The sequence below is a fragment of the Pseudochaenichthys georgianus genome, chromosome 9 (assembly GCF_902827115.2).
Source record: "Pseudochaenichthys georgianus chromosome 9, fPseGeo1.2, whole genome shotgun sequence".
Classification (NCBI taxonomy): Eukaryota; Metazoa; Chordata; class Actinopteri; order Perciformes; family Channichthyidae; genus Pseudochaenichthys; species Pseudochaenichthys georgianus.
The window spans coordinates 5,021,716-5,036,119 of NC_047511.1; the positions used below are offsets into that span (position 1 = coordinate 5,021,716).

Consider the following 14,404-nt stretch of genomic DNA (forward strand, 5'->3'; position numbering starts at 1 on the left):
TACATTTGCACATATATGTGTCAAAGAGAAAGTCCATATGGCCTGCGCTCCCAAGATTTTATTCAGGTGCTGGTTCCTACAGTGAGAACAAAACTGGGAAAAACAGCTTTTAGATATGCTGCCCCCACAGCTTGGAACAATGTACAGAAGGAGCTGAAACTCTCAGATTTAGTCACTATGGGGGAATTCAGGTCCATCTTAAAGGACAGAGGACACGACACCATTGGTCGATGTGAGTGCTCGTATATTCTGAAATCGTTTTAAATGTTGCCAGTTTTTGAATGATTTTAATAGTTTGTTTTACTTCGCATATTGACTGGCTAATGTAACATTTTATTTGTGTTTTACAGCTGTATTTGTCTGCCTTTCATGTCTGTGTTTTATATGTTGTAACTTTGTACATGCTGCCCTTCTTGGCCAGGTCACTCTTGGAAAAGAGATTTTAATCTCAATGAGTTTTTTACCTGGTTAAATAAAGGATATTTTAACACTCCTGATTGGGAGAGCCACAAACCTGACTCATGGACCTGCATCTGGGTTGCAGTGGTGAATGCCCTGACACCCTCACATTCATTCATAGTCCCCCACTGTACAGACAAAACACCATGAAGGGCCTGTTGTTGCCCTAGCACCCTGGCCATAAGGGAAGCAGTCACACACTTTGACCTCAGGACAGCTCCAAAGTTGCTGGCAGTCAACCTTCCTTTCCTGAACAAATGCCAGTTTGGGTTCATTTCATTTCATTTCAAACCTTTATTTAACCAGATTGGTCCCATTGAGATCATAGATCTCTTTTTCAAGGGAGACCTGCAGCATATAGGTTCCACATGAAACATAAAACAATAAAGGACATTATACATTATATTTACAGGATACATAGTTATAGACATTTACAAGTGCCCATTGTATCAGCAAGCATTTCATTTAGCCTAGCTTTAAAAACATGCAGAGGAATGAGATTGCTCAGTTTCAATTCTTGCTGAAGATTGTTCCAAGCAAGTGGAGCTGCGCACATAAAAGCTGTCTTACCTAAGACAGTCCTTGCTCTTGGTACATCTAACAAGACTACATCATGTGACCTCAGACAATAGCTGCTTGCAACTCTCTGTGTTATCAGAGAGCAGATATAATACGGGAGTTTACCCAACAAAGCTTTATAGATAAACGTGTACCAATGACTGAGCCTCCGTACAGAGAGTGATGGTAAACCTGCCTTGGTATACAGTGTACAGTGATGTGTAAGCGCTTTGTGACAAATCTCAGAGCACTGTGATACGCAGCATCCAATTTGCTCAGGCAATTGGCAGGTGCATTCATATACAACAAATCACCATAGTCCAGCACAGGTAAAAAGGTCACAGTGACTAGCCTTTTCCTGGCCTCAAGCGAGAAACAGGACTTGTTTCTGAAAAAGAAACCTAGCCTAACCCTCAGTTTTTTAAGCAGGTTATTGACATTAAGTTTAAAAGAGAGACAATCATCAAGCCAGATACCAAGGTATTTGTAACAGGCAACAACTTCAAGTTGTGTTCCTTGCGTAGTTACAATATCTAAAACAGGCTCTGGTGTCTTGGTTCGCTGACCAGTGGTAGCCACCTGAATTGCCCTCTGTTGCTCCTCAGACAATGCCATGCTTGCCACAATTGCCTCAGGTCCCTGATGCCCAACAGATTTGATAATTTCAGGAACAGTAAGTGTTTCCAAGCTGTAGTGTTCCTCTTCTGGCTCGGGGAGAGAAGCCAAGAAATTCCTGAGAACCTGCCCCCGAGTCTGTCCCTCAGCCAGTCAAGATCTTCGGAGGTTGAATGAGTTATTGGTTGGAGGAAATAGCTCCTCCACTGAATGCGTACGTTTAGCTGCCTTTGGCTTCTTCCACTGACAGGGGGTGTCAGTGCAGCTGACATTGTGGATGGCTAATGCAGCTGCATGACTGCATTTCCATTCTCCACGTGGGCATTCACATTTTGTGGAGAGAATTCCCTCTTCTCCTGTAGATACCTGTGGTGGTGGGATTGTTTTATTATTTAAAATATATTTACATTTGTAATGCCTTCCCAATTATCCCTTTAATGGTTTATAGCCTACTGTATGTTTATTTCATGGATATTTCTGTGTTTTCTGGTGTGTAATATTTGTAATTTAATGTGACACATAAAATGGATTTGTTGATGGGAATTAATGTCACTAATGTGAATAAATTAACTAGGTTAACGGTACTCTTGCTATCACTACTCACCGACACTCTATAAACCTTGTCTCTCATGCTAGCCCTGACAACACCGGTAAGCACACCTTCATCTCGGCTGCACTGCTGTACGTGTCCTGACTCGTAGTGGTTATCTCCTCTATCTACACTCTTCTTGTCATCTTTGTAAAATGATATCAGACTGGTAATTGACACAGCCATGACTTCTAGTGAAATTCAGTGTGGCTCAAATGAAAAGCTTTGTTAAAATATGCAAGCTCGCGAAAGTCAGTTGAAACGATCTAAAGTTGGCGTGACGTTGAAGTCGTGCGACCCTGCTGCTGTACTTTTTTGTAGTTCGTTTAGCATAACGTTAGCATTTTGCTTCTGGCGACTAGATTTATGATTCAAAAATTATAAAAGTAGGATAGACATGTGGATATTATCCGGCTGAACAAAACGTGATCCGTCTCTTAAATGTGTGTCAACCACAGACCTTATTTCGAGCTATTTTCCAAAATCCTATGGAGAAATTGCATTGCGTTTTTGACGAAGGAACCGGAAGGAGTTTACATCCAGGTTTTAGGACGCGTCACTGCGGTTCTCTATATCCATGTGACCCAAGCCAACCAATCAATAGTGCTCAAATAAATATCTTATATTAAAACAAAAACGCAATAGCCTACTATACATGTTTCATGGCTCCTCATACTTGCCAACCTTGAGACCTCAGAAATCGGGAGCATTTCAAAACCACCGCTGGGGGGGGGGGGGGCTGTTAGATTAACATTAACATGTAGTTGTAAGTGCACAGTGGCGGCGCTAGGGGGTGGCTACTTGGGCTCAAGCCCCGGATGTTTTCTGAAAAGCCCCGGATGTTTCACTTAAAAAAAAAAAATTAAAAAATGTTTTCTGTGTGAAAATGTCTCGGGAGTATTGTGCAGTACCGGAGACCACCAGAGAGGCAGCCGCTGCGGGACATTAGCCTGCGTACTGCGTAGCCTTCCCTGCCCTGAAGAAGAAGTGATCCTTCCTAGTGCCTGACGAGTTTTAAGCTAATAGCCTATAAAGTTATGGATATTAGAAAGTTATTTTCATCAAAGCAGGCGCCACAAGCATCAGCAGCATCAGCAGCAGTAACAGCAGCAGCAGCAGCAGCAGCAGCAGCAGCAGCAGCAGCAGCAGTATCAGTATCAGCAGTATCAGCAGCTGACAACAATGTCATCACCAGCAGTGAAGAAATGGATGATGTTTCAGGTTTGTGAATCTAATGGTGATATCTGCACTCTGGCTGACGTAAGAAGTGAAAAAGAGTGATGTACTGTAACGTTAATCTTATATGCTAGTAAACATGGAGTAACCAAGGCAAGGCAAGTTTATTTATATAGCACCTTTCAACACAAGGCAATTCAAGGTGCTTTACAAAAATGAAAGACATTCAGACAAAGGCATTTAAAAACAGTAAAAGATAATAAAAGAAACATTAAAAGAAAAAATTACAGTGCAGTTTAAGCAACACATCCTCACTCCCAGGTCGGCCTATGTTGACGTTATGTCAAGTCCCCTGCCGGCTTTTTCCAACGCAAGGGGGGGGGGGTCTTAGAGTCCATTTTCAACGCAAGGGGGGGGCCCTTAGTGTCCATTTTCAGCTTTCCGGGATGTCCATATGCTTCTATGGACGCTCATGGAAGCACGGCATTCGTTTGTGTCGACTGCCCTTAAAGGCAATGTGAGCGTCCATTCTCATTGGATAACGGAGAATTGTACACCCGGAAGTAAGTATTCCCCTTACTGACGATTGATTTTCAAGTGATATCTGCACTACTCATCGACTAAAAAACACCAGATTATCCTTGTTAATTACACAACATTGATTGGTTTAAATTGTGTGCAATGCTTTTGTATTTTTCCCCTTCGATTCGGAGAAACAAATCTTTTTTCGGAGTAAAGGATGGCAAAAGACACTACACTACCCAGAATCCCCAGCTATCGTTTGGACTACACCATGTGCTCTGTTTGACAAACCCCGTGATAGTCCTCAAGCTCTGTGATTGGAGAGTGTGCTCCGAGGGTTACCGAGCCTCGAACAGCACTTGAAATGGGATGGAACCACGGCAGACTGTCCAAAACTGGATTTGAACGGGTCCACCGCGTCCCCGTCCCCCCCACCCCGTCCCCAGAACTACACATGCTGGCTATTCTGTTTCGCAACATGTTCTCTATGGCACGTCTCTACTGGGAGTTGTAGTTTTAAAAGACGTTTTCGTATTTCCCATAATAAGAAGTTGCCAGTATTAAACTGTGTACATCCCTGGAGGTTTAGGGGACAGGAAACACTCACATTTAAAACATATAATTAATAAATGGGTGAAAATTGCTCGTGCCCATAATGGGCAGCATTAATATATATGCACACATGCCAGCTAAGGTCAGAAGAGCTTTATTTAACAGCTGGTCTTATGTTTGTGACCCCTGTGATAACATTACATTACATTACATTAATTGATAAGCCTGAAACATGCACATGTCAAGGTTCAGAGGCAGATTTTGCAAATATGGCAGTAGCCATCTATCAGCTTAAGATAAGATATACTTTATTGATCCCAAGTTGGAACATTTGCGTTACATCAGCATGTGTAACAGTTAAATATGCCGTTGTGTTTATTTGTAAATCATTTAGTATAATCACACAAATTCTGTGTTTTATATTCAACAATTCTGTGTTCTTTATTTATTGATTGTTCAATACCTGACAAGGCCGGAGATGAAATATGCATACATCTTATAAGAGTATAATACATTATGTATAATATCAGTTAAAATAAGTGCTTCAACATAGTTAACATTGCTGGAGGTATGCACACATATTGATAGATGTCTTGTAATGCACTGTTGAGGAACCTGCGACCCAAGTTTTTCATTCAGTGCAGAACTACACCATAGTTGTGTAGGCCTATATGATATGTCAATAAACCTTAGAGAATCTTGAAATCTTGAACGGGATGTGCAAAATAGTCATTATATACAGTCTTTAATGAACTATTAGTAGAGAATAACGAGTAATGAATATACTTTATAGGGATCCTATTAACATCTAATAATACAAATAATTAAATTCAATAACATGCTTTAACCACTAGGGTGTCCCTTTATATCAGCTGTGCACCTTTATGGTGTAAATACAGCCTATCTACCAATTGGATCAAATATAAAAGTGAGCCGAATTAGTGTTGATACTGCAAGGAGACGTATTGTGTGAAAAGAAATGTAAGATGTTGTTTAATGGCTGATATATTTATGATCCACGTCACGTTTTCAGTTCCTCATGTTTGTCTTCTCATCAGGGCTCTATAAATACAGAACTACGGCAGATATGTAATATGTAATGCAGCCGAACCATGTATTACAATGCCGTTATGTGATGACTTTCAAAGAGAAAAGCAAGCACACTCGGAATAAGGTATTATTTTATTTTTTTAAATGTTTTCGGTCTGTTTCCGGTATTTGTTAATGACGATGTGCTCTGAGATGTGAGACTGGAATTGCACAGGGGAAAATAACGTATCTTTAGATGCGGATTTTGTTAAACTAATATGTTTGCGCTGTGGACCAACACTATACATTGACGGGGAAGGGGGTAGCAATAAAGATAACACCATTAAACAGTTACACAACATAACAGAAATAATATCGACAGCAGCGTCCCTAGCAACCACCTTGGTAACAATGAAAACGTTGCGATTTCCTGAAGTAATCTTCGTAATAACTAGCAAACTAAAGATCATGTACATCCACTGCACACATAATCTGAAATAACAACTCATATTTCTCGTATCAAATGACATCAAAACGCATTTTAATGGCCAAACTAACTTTAAAATAGGCATTTTCCACGAGAATAGTTCGGCCATGTTTTTTTTCTGCAGGGAGAAATTTGAAGATCACGTGACGTCAAACAGAGCTTATGGTGTAGTCCAAACGATAGCTGGGGATTCTGGGTAGTGTAGGGTCTTCTGCCATCCTTTACTCCGAAAAAAGATTTGTTTCTCCGAATCGAAGGGGAAAAATACAAAAGCATTGCACACAATTTAAACCAATCAATGTTGTGTAATTAACAAGGATAATCTGGTGTTTTTTAGTCGATGAGTAGTGCAGATATCACTGTAAAATCAATCGTCAGTAAGGGGAATACTTACTTCCGGGTGTACAATTCTCCGTTATCCAATGAGAATGGACGCTCTCATTGCCTTTAAGGGCAGTCGACACAAACGAATGCCGTGCTTCCATGAGCGTCCTGAAAATGGACGCTAAGGGCCCTCCCCTTGCGTTGAAAATGGACTCTAAGGCCCCCCCCCTTGCGTTGGAAAAAGCCAGCAGGGGACTTGACATAACGTCAACATAGGCCGACCTGGGAGTGAGGATGTGTTGGTTTAAGATATGAATAGTTCACACAGAAGTTCCACTTTACTGATGAACACAACAGCTCAGTTTAAATTAAAAGCAGCGACAAAAAGATAAACCACACTAAGTCAATACCCTTATATGTTAGTATGTATACAGAACATGACTAAAAATTATTCTAAGATGTAACGTTAACCCTTCATACCTCAGTCTACTTTTAAGACACTAAAATAACGTATTCCAATTTTTATTTTTTTTTCGCGCGTCAAATTGTACCGGCTCTCGTTTCAGTACACATAACAACGGAACCATAGCAACGGAACTGACAGGCAACGGAACTGACAGTCACATCCAATCCGATTGGCTGTGACTGCATCCACTCAGAGTGCCCGATTCAGAAACGTGACTCTTACACTCTTTACGTCACAAACAAAGATGGTGGATGAGAATAGATCTATAAAACGATAAGCAATGCGCAGTGGATCGGAAGAGGACGGTGTGTCGGCGTTGTTCGATAGCGGTGCGGTATGCTAATGGGACACACGCCAAACATGCTAAATCACATCAGAAGGCATCACCCAGATTTGCTAATCACCGGAGCCCGGCAAAAGACAACAGCAGTTCAACAGCTGATCCCGGCTGTTTTTAATAAACCAATAGACATGAGAGCCGAGAGACCAAAATAAATAACGGAAGCTTTTGGCATATTTTCTCAACGACTTTGCGCTCTTGAAACACTTTCTTATTATTTATGATGTAATATTTTCAAGATATTCTTTTTAGTTTTACAGCTTGATGAAACCTTTTTGTTTGACAACAGCCATTATAGATACGGCCATCTGAGTGTATGTGGTACTGTTTGTGGTTTGTTTTTAACTGTTTAATACAGTTAATTATTCAAAATGTCAGAGTTCCTTATTTTTAAACTGAAACTTGCACTACTGTTCAAAAATAAATAACAACAAACCTGGAATTATGCATTTGGGACTTTTTTTTGCTTTTTCTTGTTGTACCGAACCGTACCGAACCGTGACCCCCAAACCGAGGTACGAACCGAACCGTGACTTCTGTGAACCGTTACACCCCTAGTCCCCGGTGTTCCAGGGAACTCACCAAATGTCAGAAAACACAACCCTCTCTCTTTTCCTCCATACCCAAATCTCTAAAAACGGGGCTGCAACGGATCTGATACAGACTGATCTTGAATTATTTTCTACATCACAGAAGTGGTGCTCCGCTTATTGATCAATTCTCCACCTATCAGGGGAATGTGGGGTTGGGCCACGGCCGGCCATTGCGCTGGAGATGCTGTAGTACATATGCCAGGCCTGTAAGTGGCGCTGTAGTCTGCCACAAAAGCAGCGAAGAAGACTTCCCGCGCATGGTTGCCCTTCTGTTTATTCTCCGCTCTGGCTCTTTTTCTCCCTCCCCGAGGCAAGCGTTTGCTCCCGCTGCTGTAATTCAATGCAATCCCTCCCTCGCTGTAATTCTCTCCGGTAGTCCACCAGCAGATGAGAAACACCCTCCTCTCCGGCTCTTCCAAGGAACGAGGGGACCGTGCAGCAGAGTTTTAGTTAGATTTTTTTTCGCCGGTCAACATGTCCGTTAAAGTTTAAATCTTCCGGACAAAATTAGAATAGTCAAAGGTCTTCTTTGTTATTTATTGAGCTTTAAAACAAATGAATAACGACTCTATATAATAATATAAGAATAAAACACGGAGGACGGAGATCTCTTTTTCTCCCCCTCTTCTCCCCGCTGCAGCCCAGCAGCTGATCTCAAAGTACGCTCCCCTCTCCTGCAGGGGGGCGTGGTGCAGCTCACAGAATCAGCCCCCTGCAAAAACAGCGCTGGAAAGAGCAAATAGAGCGAAATGAGGCATGACTAAAATGCAGGATCTTTTTGGTATTTTGAAAGAAAAACTATTTATATACTTTATATAGGTATGGCCCTACAATATATTGTTCAAATATAGCATGATATGTCCCCTTTAAGGTATTATTAAGGTAGGGTTAATGTTGCTCTCAAACTGCACCAGATTGATGCTTTGAACTTCAATATTTAAAAAAAATTCTTCCCGGGGGAGCATGCCCCCGGACCCCCCTATAGGAGGCGACGACCCCCTAAAGGATGTTTGGTCCACCCCCCACTTGTAAAAAAAATAGCACTTTACCCCTGCACCCCCCCCCCCCAACAACTCCTGGGCTAAGCCCCGGATCTCCTACAATCCTAAATCCGCCTCTGCGCACCATCCTTGATGGAGCATATGTGTGGGCTGGACCTGTATTTCACAGGAAAGGAGTGAGCAGTGTCGATTCTTGTTCTGTTTTCTGTGACTATCTGCCTCTCCCTCTTTAGACTTTCAGTTGCGCGCGCTGCTAAAGAGACGCGCTACCATGGAAACCAAACAATGGTGGAGCTGTATTAAAGTCCGAGTGGAAACAGTCGTGAGTAAATCTGATTTTGTCAGAAATCGGGAGAAATGCGGGAGAAATATGACCCCGGGAGGAAACCGGGAGAGGGCTATGCAAATCGGGAGTCTCCCGCGAAAATCGGGAGGGTTGGCAAGTATGTGGCTCCTACAGAGGGTTTTGACTTTTGTTGGTTGCATGTTTAAAATAATATAACAGGAAAAGACTACTCTTCAGGAGGAATACACATTTTTCATGAAAGAAACAATTAAATGTTGGTTTAACAGTCCTCCACAAAGCGGGTACCCGGTCCCCCCATTAGCGGGCTGGATGCGGCCCTGCAGCAGTGGGCTCCGGGCCGGCCCTTCTGCCGGCTCATCATCAGTAGGCGGAGAGCAGCACTGCTCGTCCTCCTCCCCCCTCCTCCACCATTCATCCATCTCTGCTGACTTTGTTACAACATGTGAAAAACAACCCTGAGAGTTTGGACGAGTTTTTCGCGGTGAAGTTTTCTTGTGGACTTAACGGGAGACCACCGGAAATACATTTCCCGCTACACCGCGGAAAGGATGAGCAGCGCGAGCCTCACTCTGCACGGTAAATCCGATGTATTGTAGTCAGAGGTGGTACTTTAGTAAATGTAGAAGTACCAGAGTTAATTTAAACCTTTACCAGCTTTGATAACACTTTAATTATCAATAATTATAACACTGATATCATATTATTCTGAAATGGACCAATCTGCACAATGACTACTTTTGGTACGTAATCATTGTGCAGATTGCATCTATTGTGCAGATTGGTATCAAAGCTGGTAAAGGTTCAGCTAGTTTGAATGACTTTGTATAGCCTACGGCAGGGTAGCTTGTGAATTTACTCCAGGTGTAACTAAAGTCTGATTTAAGACTTGATTATATTTCACATCATTAATCCAAATCTGTAAAGCAACTCAAGCTATTAAATACATGTAGTGGAGTAAAAGTACACGATTTACCTCTGAATTTGAGTGAAGTAGAAGTACAAAGTAACATAACAATGGAAGTACTTCAAAATTGTACTTAATTACAGTGAATAAATGTATTTAAAAGGTACTGAACACCAATGATTATCTTGGGGAAACAGTCAGTAAGTTGAACCAGAAATCTTCTAACTTTAATCTCTGATGTTTTAGGATAAGCAACCATAAAGTGTAAGGACCTCCTGAGAGATGATGTCAGCAGCCTGGACGCTCTGCCCCCTCCTCACGGTGCTGCTGGTGGTCCGGCTCCCCGGGGCCCAGCAGCAGCTTCTGCCCGGCTCCTGCAACTTTGAGCTGGGCACCTGTGGCTATACATCAGACCCGGAGTATGGCACCTGGAGCATGAATGAAGAAGGTACAGCACCATCACAAGTTTTACTTGTTGACATAAACAAACTTGCAATACTTCACTGTCTCCGATACTGCCATTTATATACTGCATGGAGAAAATCATCGATTAGTCTGTAGTCAGGAAAAGCTGCCTGTCACTCAGCACATTCCGGCAGCAGCCATACACCAACACTGAAACATGTGAGCACACACTACAGTTTAAAAATGCAGAAATAAAATCTGAGCTGACGGGCCACTGCAAGTCCTTATGTGCTGTGAGGTATTGTTGTGTAATAAAGTCATTTGAATGTTTATTTAAGCAGTAATGGCAACAAAGGGTGAGAAGTAACCAGAAACCAGAGTTTAAACTAGTCAGTAGTTTGTGACTTCTCTGTGAGGCCTCTGTGCTCAGTATTGTTGTCTGGGAATTTGAGGATTATGGCACTCGCCTCAAAGTTCATCCTTTTATATTGTCATATCTTATTGGTTGTGTGTTCTCTGGCAATGTGCAGTTTGGCTCACAATAGTAGGTGGAGTTTGTTTCGGTATTACAATAGTTTCCCCGAGTGCTGCAAAAAGTAGAAACACTTGAACTTGAGATGTTTTGCATTCTCCAAAACACTATTGATTTGTGGCAGATAGCGCCGCATATTACCCAGAAAGGGCATGTTCCAGGGACTGTTATAATGCCACTGTTGGGATTGCATAAAAGTCAAACAATTTCATACTCGGGTACTCTATGAATACAGTGTGTTATTTATACTTAGTTTTCATCACATTTGATTTGAAATGTCCCAATATATTGACTTGCTTAAGGTATCACAACATATTGAATGGTACCACCAAGACTAACGTACTTTTTTATTCAAGGACTTTGAGAAACGCTGCGTTAATGTAATCACCAGTAGTGACAAGCTAATGTTAGGCTATAAACAAGCTACATTACGGTGGCATGGCAGTGTGTCCACCGCTAAGCTAAAGTCGGCTAATGTTCGTGATGATGTTTAGTAGTCTCATTTAGTTACTAATTAGCAACCTCTGTGACACATAGAAGCTCCGGGCATTCAATAATGGGGTATTCTCTCACTTACTTTATCTTGTAGAACAAAACTTGAAAATCTCTTAAAGTCGTTCTCAAGATTAAGGAACCGGAAGTGGTACATATGCTGACTCATGTCTGGTTTAAGGACTCATTCCTGCACCATTTCTTCCATTGCTAATGCTTGAGAGTGTGTGTGTGTGTGTGTGTGTGTGTGTGTGTGTGTGTGTGTGTGTGTGCGTGTGTTGAGACTCACTGAAATGGCTAATAAAACATGACCAGGGTTTTCCCTGTCATAAAGCCGCTCCTTCAGGACATCCTGTCTGCAGACACAGGGCCGTCACGTGTCGTCTCCCCCGACTCTCTTTTGTAGTAAAGACTTGATACTGCTGGGTCACCTCAGCCTCTTTCCTCATTTTCATCTTCCTCGACCCCCCCCATGCTCTTCCATCGCTCCCTACAGAAGTAATAATTACCTTACAATGTCAAATGATGGCTGGGACATTTATTTACGTCATGGCCTAAAGAGGCCATTCAGACATGATGTGTTGTTTCGCAAAAGGAAGATGTTTTTGTAATGAAATGCTCCCTCACTAGATCCCATTTGCCAGCATTACATACTGCATCATTTACAAAGAATCTAACGCACCAATTAAATAGGGTGAGCTGTTACTGACGTCACAGAGGTCCTTGGCCTTGTGTCACTTTGATGCTATTTTTTGGTCAAAAGCGATATTAGTGATATGCATTCCTTGCCTTTAGAATATTGTGTGTTTACGAGGGATTGAGATGCTTTTTTATAAGCCTCTCCCCAGTACATTTTCATTTGAGCAATACTTTTAAATATTTAAAGGCTTTACCGTTATATTCACAATAGCTAAATGTAGTTTTGCTTGTGAGTATCTAAGGTCCCAGGCTGTGCAACATACTGTACATTATACCTAAGAGGTAAAAACAAATAGAAATAGTGCAAGAAGTAATACAAATAAAATAGTTAAAGAAGGTGGTGCAAGTGACACAATCTGTAAATAAATGCATAAAGTACACGGAGCCTAACCCTGTCATAAAACTATAATGTCAAAATACCGTACATGGGAATTAAATACTGCCTATTGTTATAACAAATATGGGCACTGTAAACAGATACATGCGTAACAGTTGCTCAACTATTGATCAAATCAAACTCAATTGATGTTTATTCCAACTTTTCTGGGTTCATTAGAAAGGGAAATGTGCTGTAGATGAGGACATGTCTTTGGAAACTACTTAGAATCTTATTCCATTCCAAAAGTGATGTAATAGAAGTATTAGAAATGGCTTGACTCAATATCACATGGGAAACAGACAGCACATCAGAGGAGGTGTGTGTGTGTGTGCCACTAATGGTACCGTTAGCAGCTACAGTCAAACAAAGATCATTCTGAATCATTATCATGGGATCTGTGTGGGGGAGGGTCAGCTCACTGTATCTTTATCATGAACAACATGAAACCAAGTGTACACGTTTTTGTTTTTGATGTTACAGGTAAAACTCCCTTTTACAGTTTCTCGGTATTTAAAAGGAGACGCCAGGCAATACAAGTTGACCTGACTTAAAAGTAATATAATTAATCACTTCATATAATAAGCAAGTGACCAATTGTTAAAGAGGCCCTATTATGCTTTTTTCCTTTCCTATAATGTGGCCTGCCAGTAAATGGCCTGCAGACTTCCCGCCTCCCCCCTCGAAACGCCTCCGTTGGACTCCATTGATTACTTCTGTAACATAGTGACATCACTATGTTTCACTCACGTATCTATTGGCTAGCGCTCCAACACATTGTACGTGATGGGCGGTTCACCAATCACAACAGAGCCAGCCAGCTGAGCTAACCAATCAGAGCAGACTGGGCTCTGGTTTCAGACAGAGGGTGAAAAGAGGTGCTGCAGCACATGCTTATGCGTATGAGGAAAAGAAAGAGCTTTTTGAACCTTAAAGCATGGAGACATGTCCCAGTAGAGACACTCTAACTGATATGAACCTTTTAAAAGATGAGTTCATTAAATACAACTCAGAAATGTCACGGTGTGGGGGGTGCTGTATTTTGATCTCCTGGATTATAGAAATGTGTCCCCACATGCCACGTGTAAAGTCACCCATTCTCATTGACTGCCCCTTTTGTCTTGTTTTCCAGCGAAGCAACTCCCTCTGTTTAGGATAATCTGTCAGCAAAGTTAATGTTCCCACAGTTGAGATAAGTGGCTGCACTGTAAATTGTGTGTGCCATCTTTCTTCCAGCCAAGTCCTCTCAGCGTGTTTATCCCTGCAGCTGGAGACAGAGCCGTACCCAACAGCAGCTCCAGCGTGGTGAACCACAGACTGAGCGGGCACATGCTGATAGACTACACCCGCTGTGGCAATAAATAGGCTCAAAAAGAGGGGACCACAGTGGTGTTTTCTGTTTGGTTACCATGGTAATGTGGGCTTGAGCTGAGGAGGCTACAGCAAAAAAAGAACTTAAGTCAGAGTTTGTGGTTCAGGGCAGGATGGATATCCTAGGTGATTATACTCAGTAAACAGAGACATCAGAGACAAAGACATCAGATGCTGCTGGGACAGGATACACACTCCCCCCTGCCTCACAGACCTCCCCCTCCACTAAATGACATTTTTCCATTGTTTTTTGGCGATATTGCAGAGAATAAGCTCTGTGGCAAACACACGTTGATGATACTTACATGTTCTGTGCATCAAGATAATCTGAAACGTTGATTTAAATGTCAACAGCGTTTCAGTTGTACCAGTGCACAGCTCCTTATTTTTTGTCTGGAACCTCCACCCAGCTCCATTTTCTTTTTCCTCCCCCTTAATTCCTGTCTCCCCCTGCTCCTCTATTCGTTACATTATATGTTCCCCTCTGTCCTCCCCCAGCTCCTCTCCCAAGCTCCTCTCCTCCCCACAGACCTCCACCTCTCTCCTCTCTGTTCTGCCCTAGCTCCACTCTCTCCTCTCCTCTGCAGTACTCTGCCAAAAAGATCCG

General features: G+C 42.1%; 1 protein-coding gene across 2 annotated transcripts in view; it reads left to right on the forward strand.

The window, feature by feature from the left end:
- The first annotated feature begins 9,460 nt into the window (after window positions 1-9,460).
- Window positions 9,461-14,404, forward strand: part of mamdc2a (MAM domain containing 2a) — a 68,829-nt gene continuing 63,885 nt past the window's right edge. For both annotated transcript variants that reach the window (XM_034090256.1, XM_034090257.2), the window contains exons 1-2: window positions 9,461-9,594; window positions 10,169-10,370. In XM_034090256.1, coding sequence (XP_033946147.1) covers window positions 10,205-10,370 — 166 coding nt within the window. In that variant the 5' untranslated portion in view covers window positions 9,461-9,594; window positions 10,169-10,204. The remainder of the gene's footprint in view (window positions 9,595-10,168; window positions 10,371-14,404) is intronic.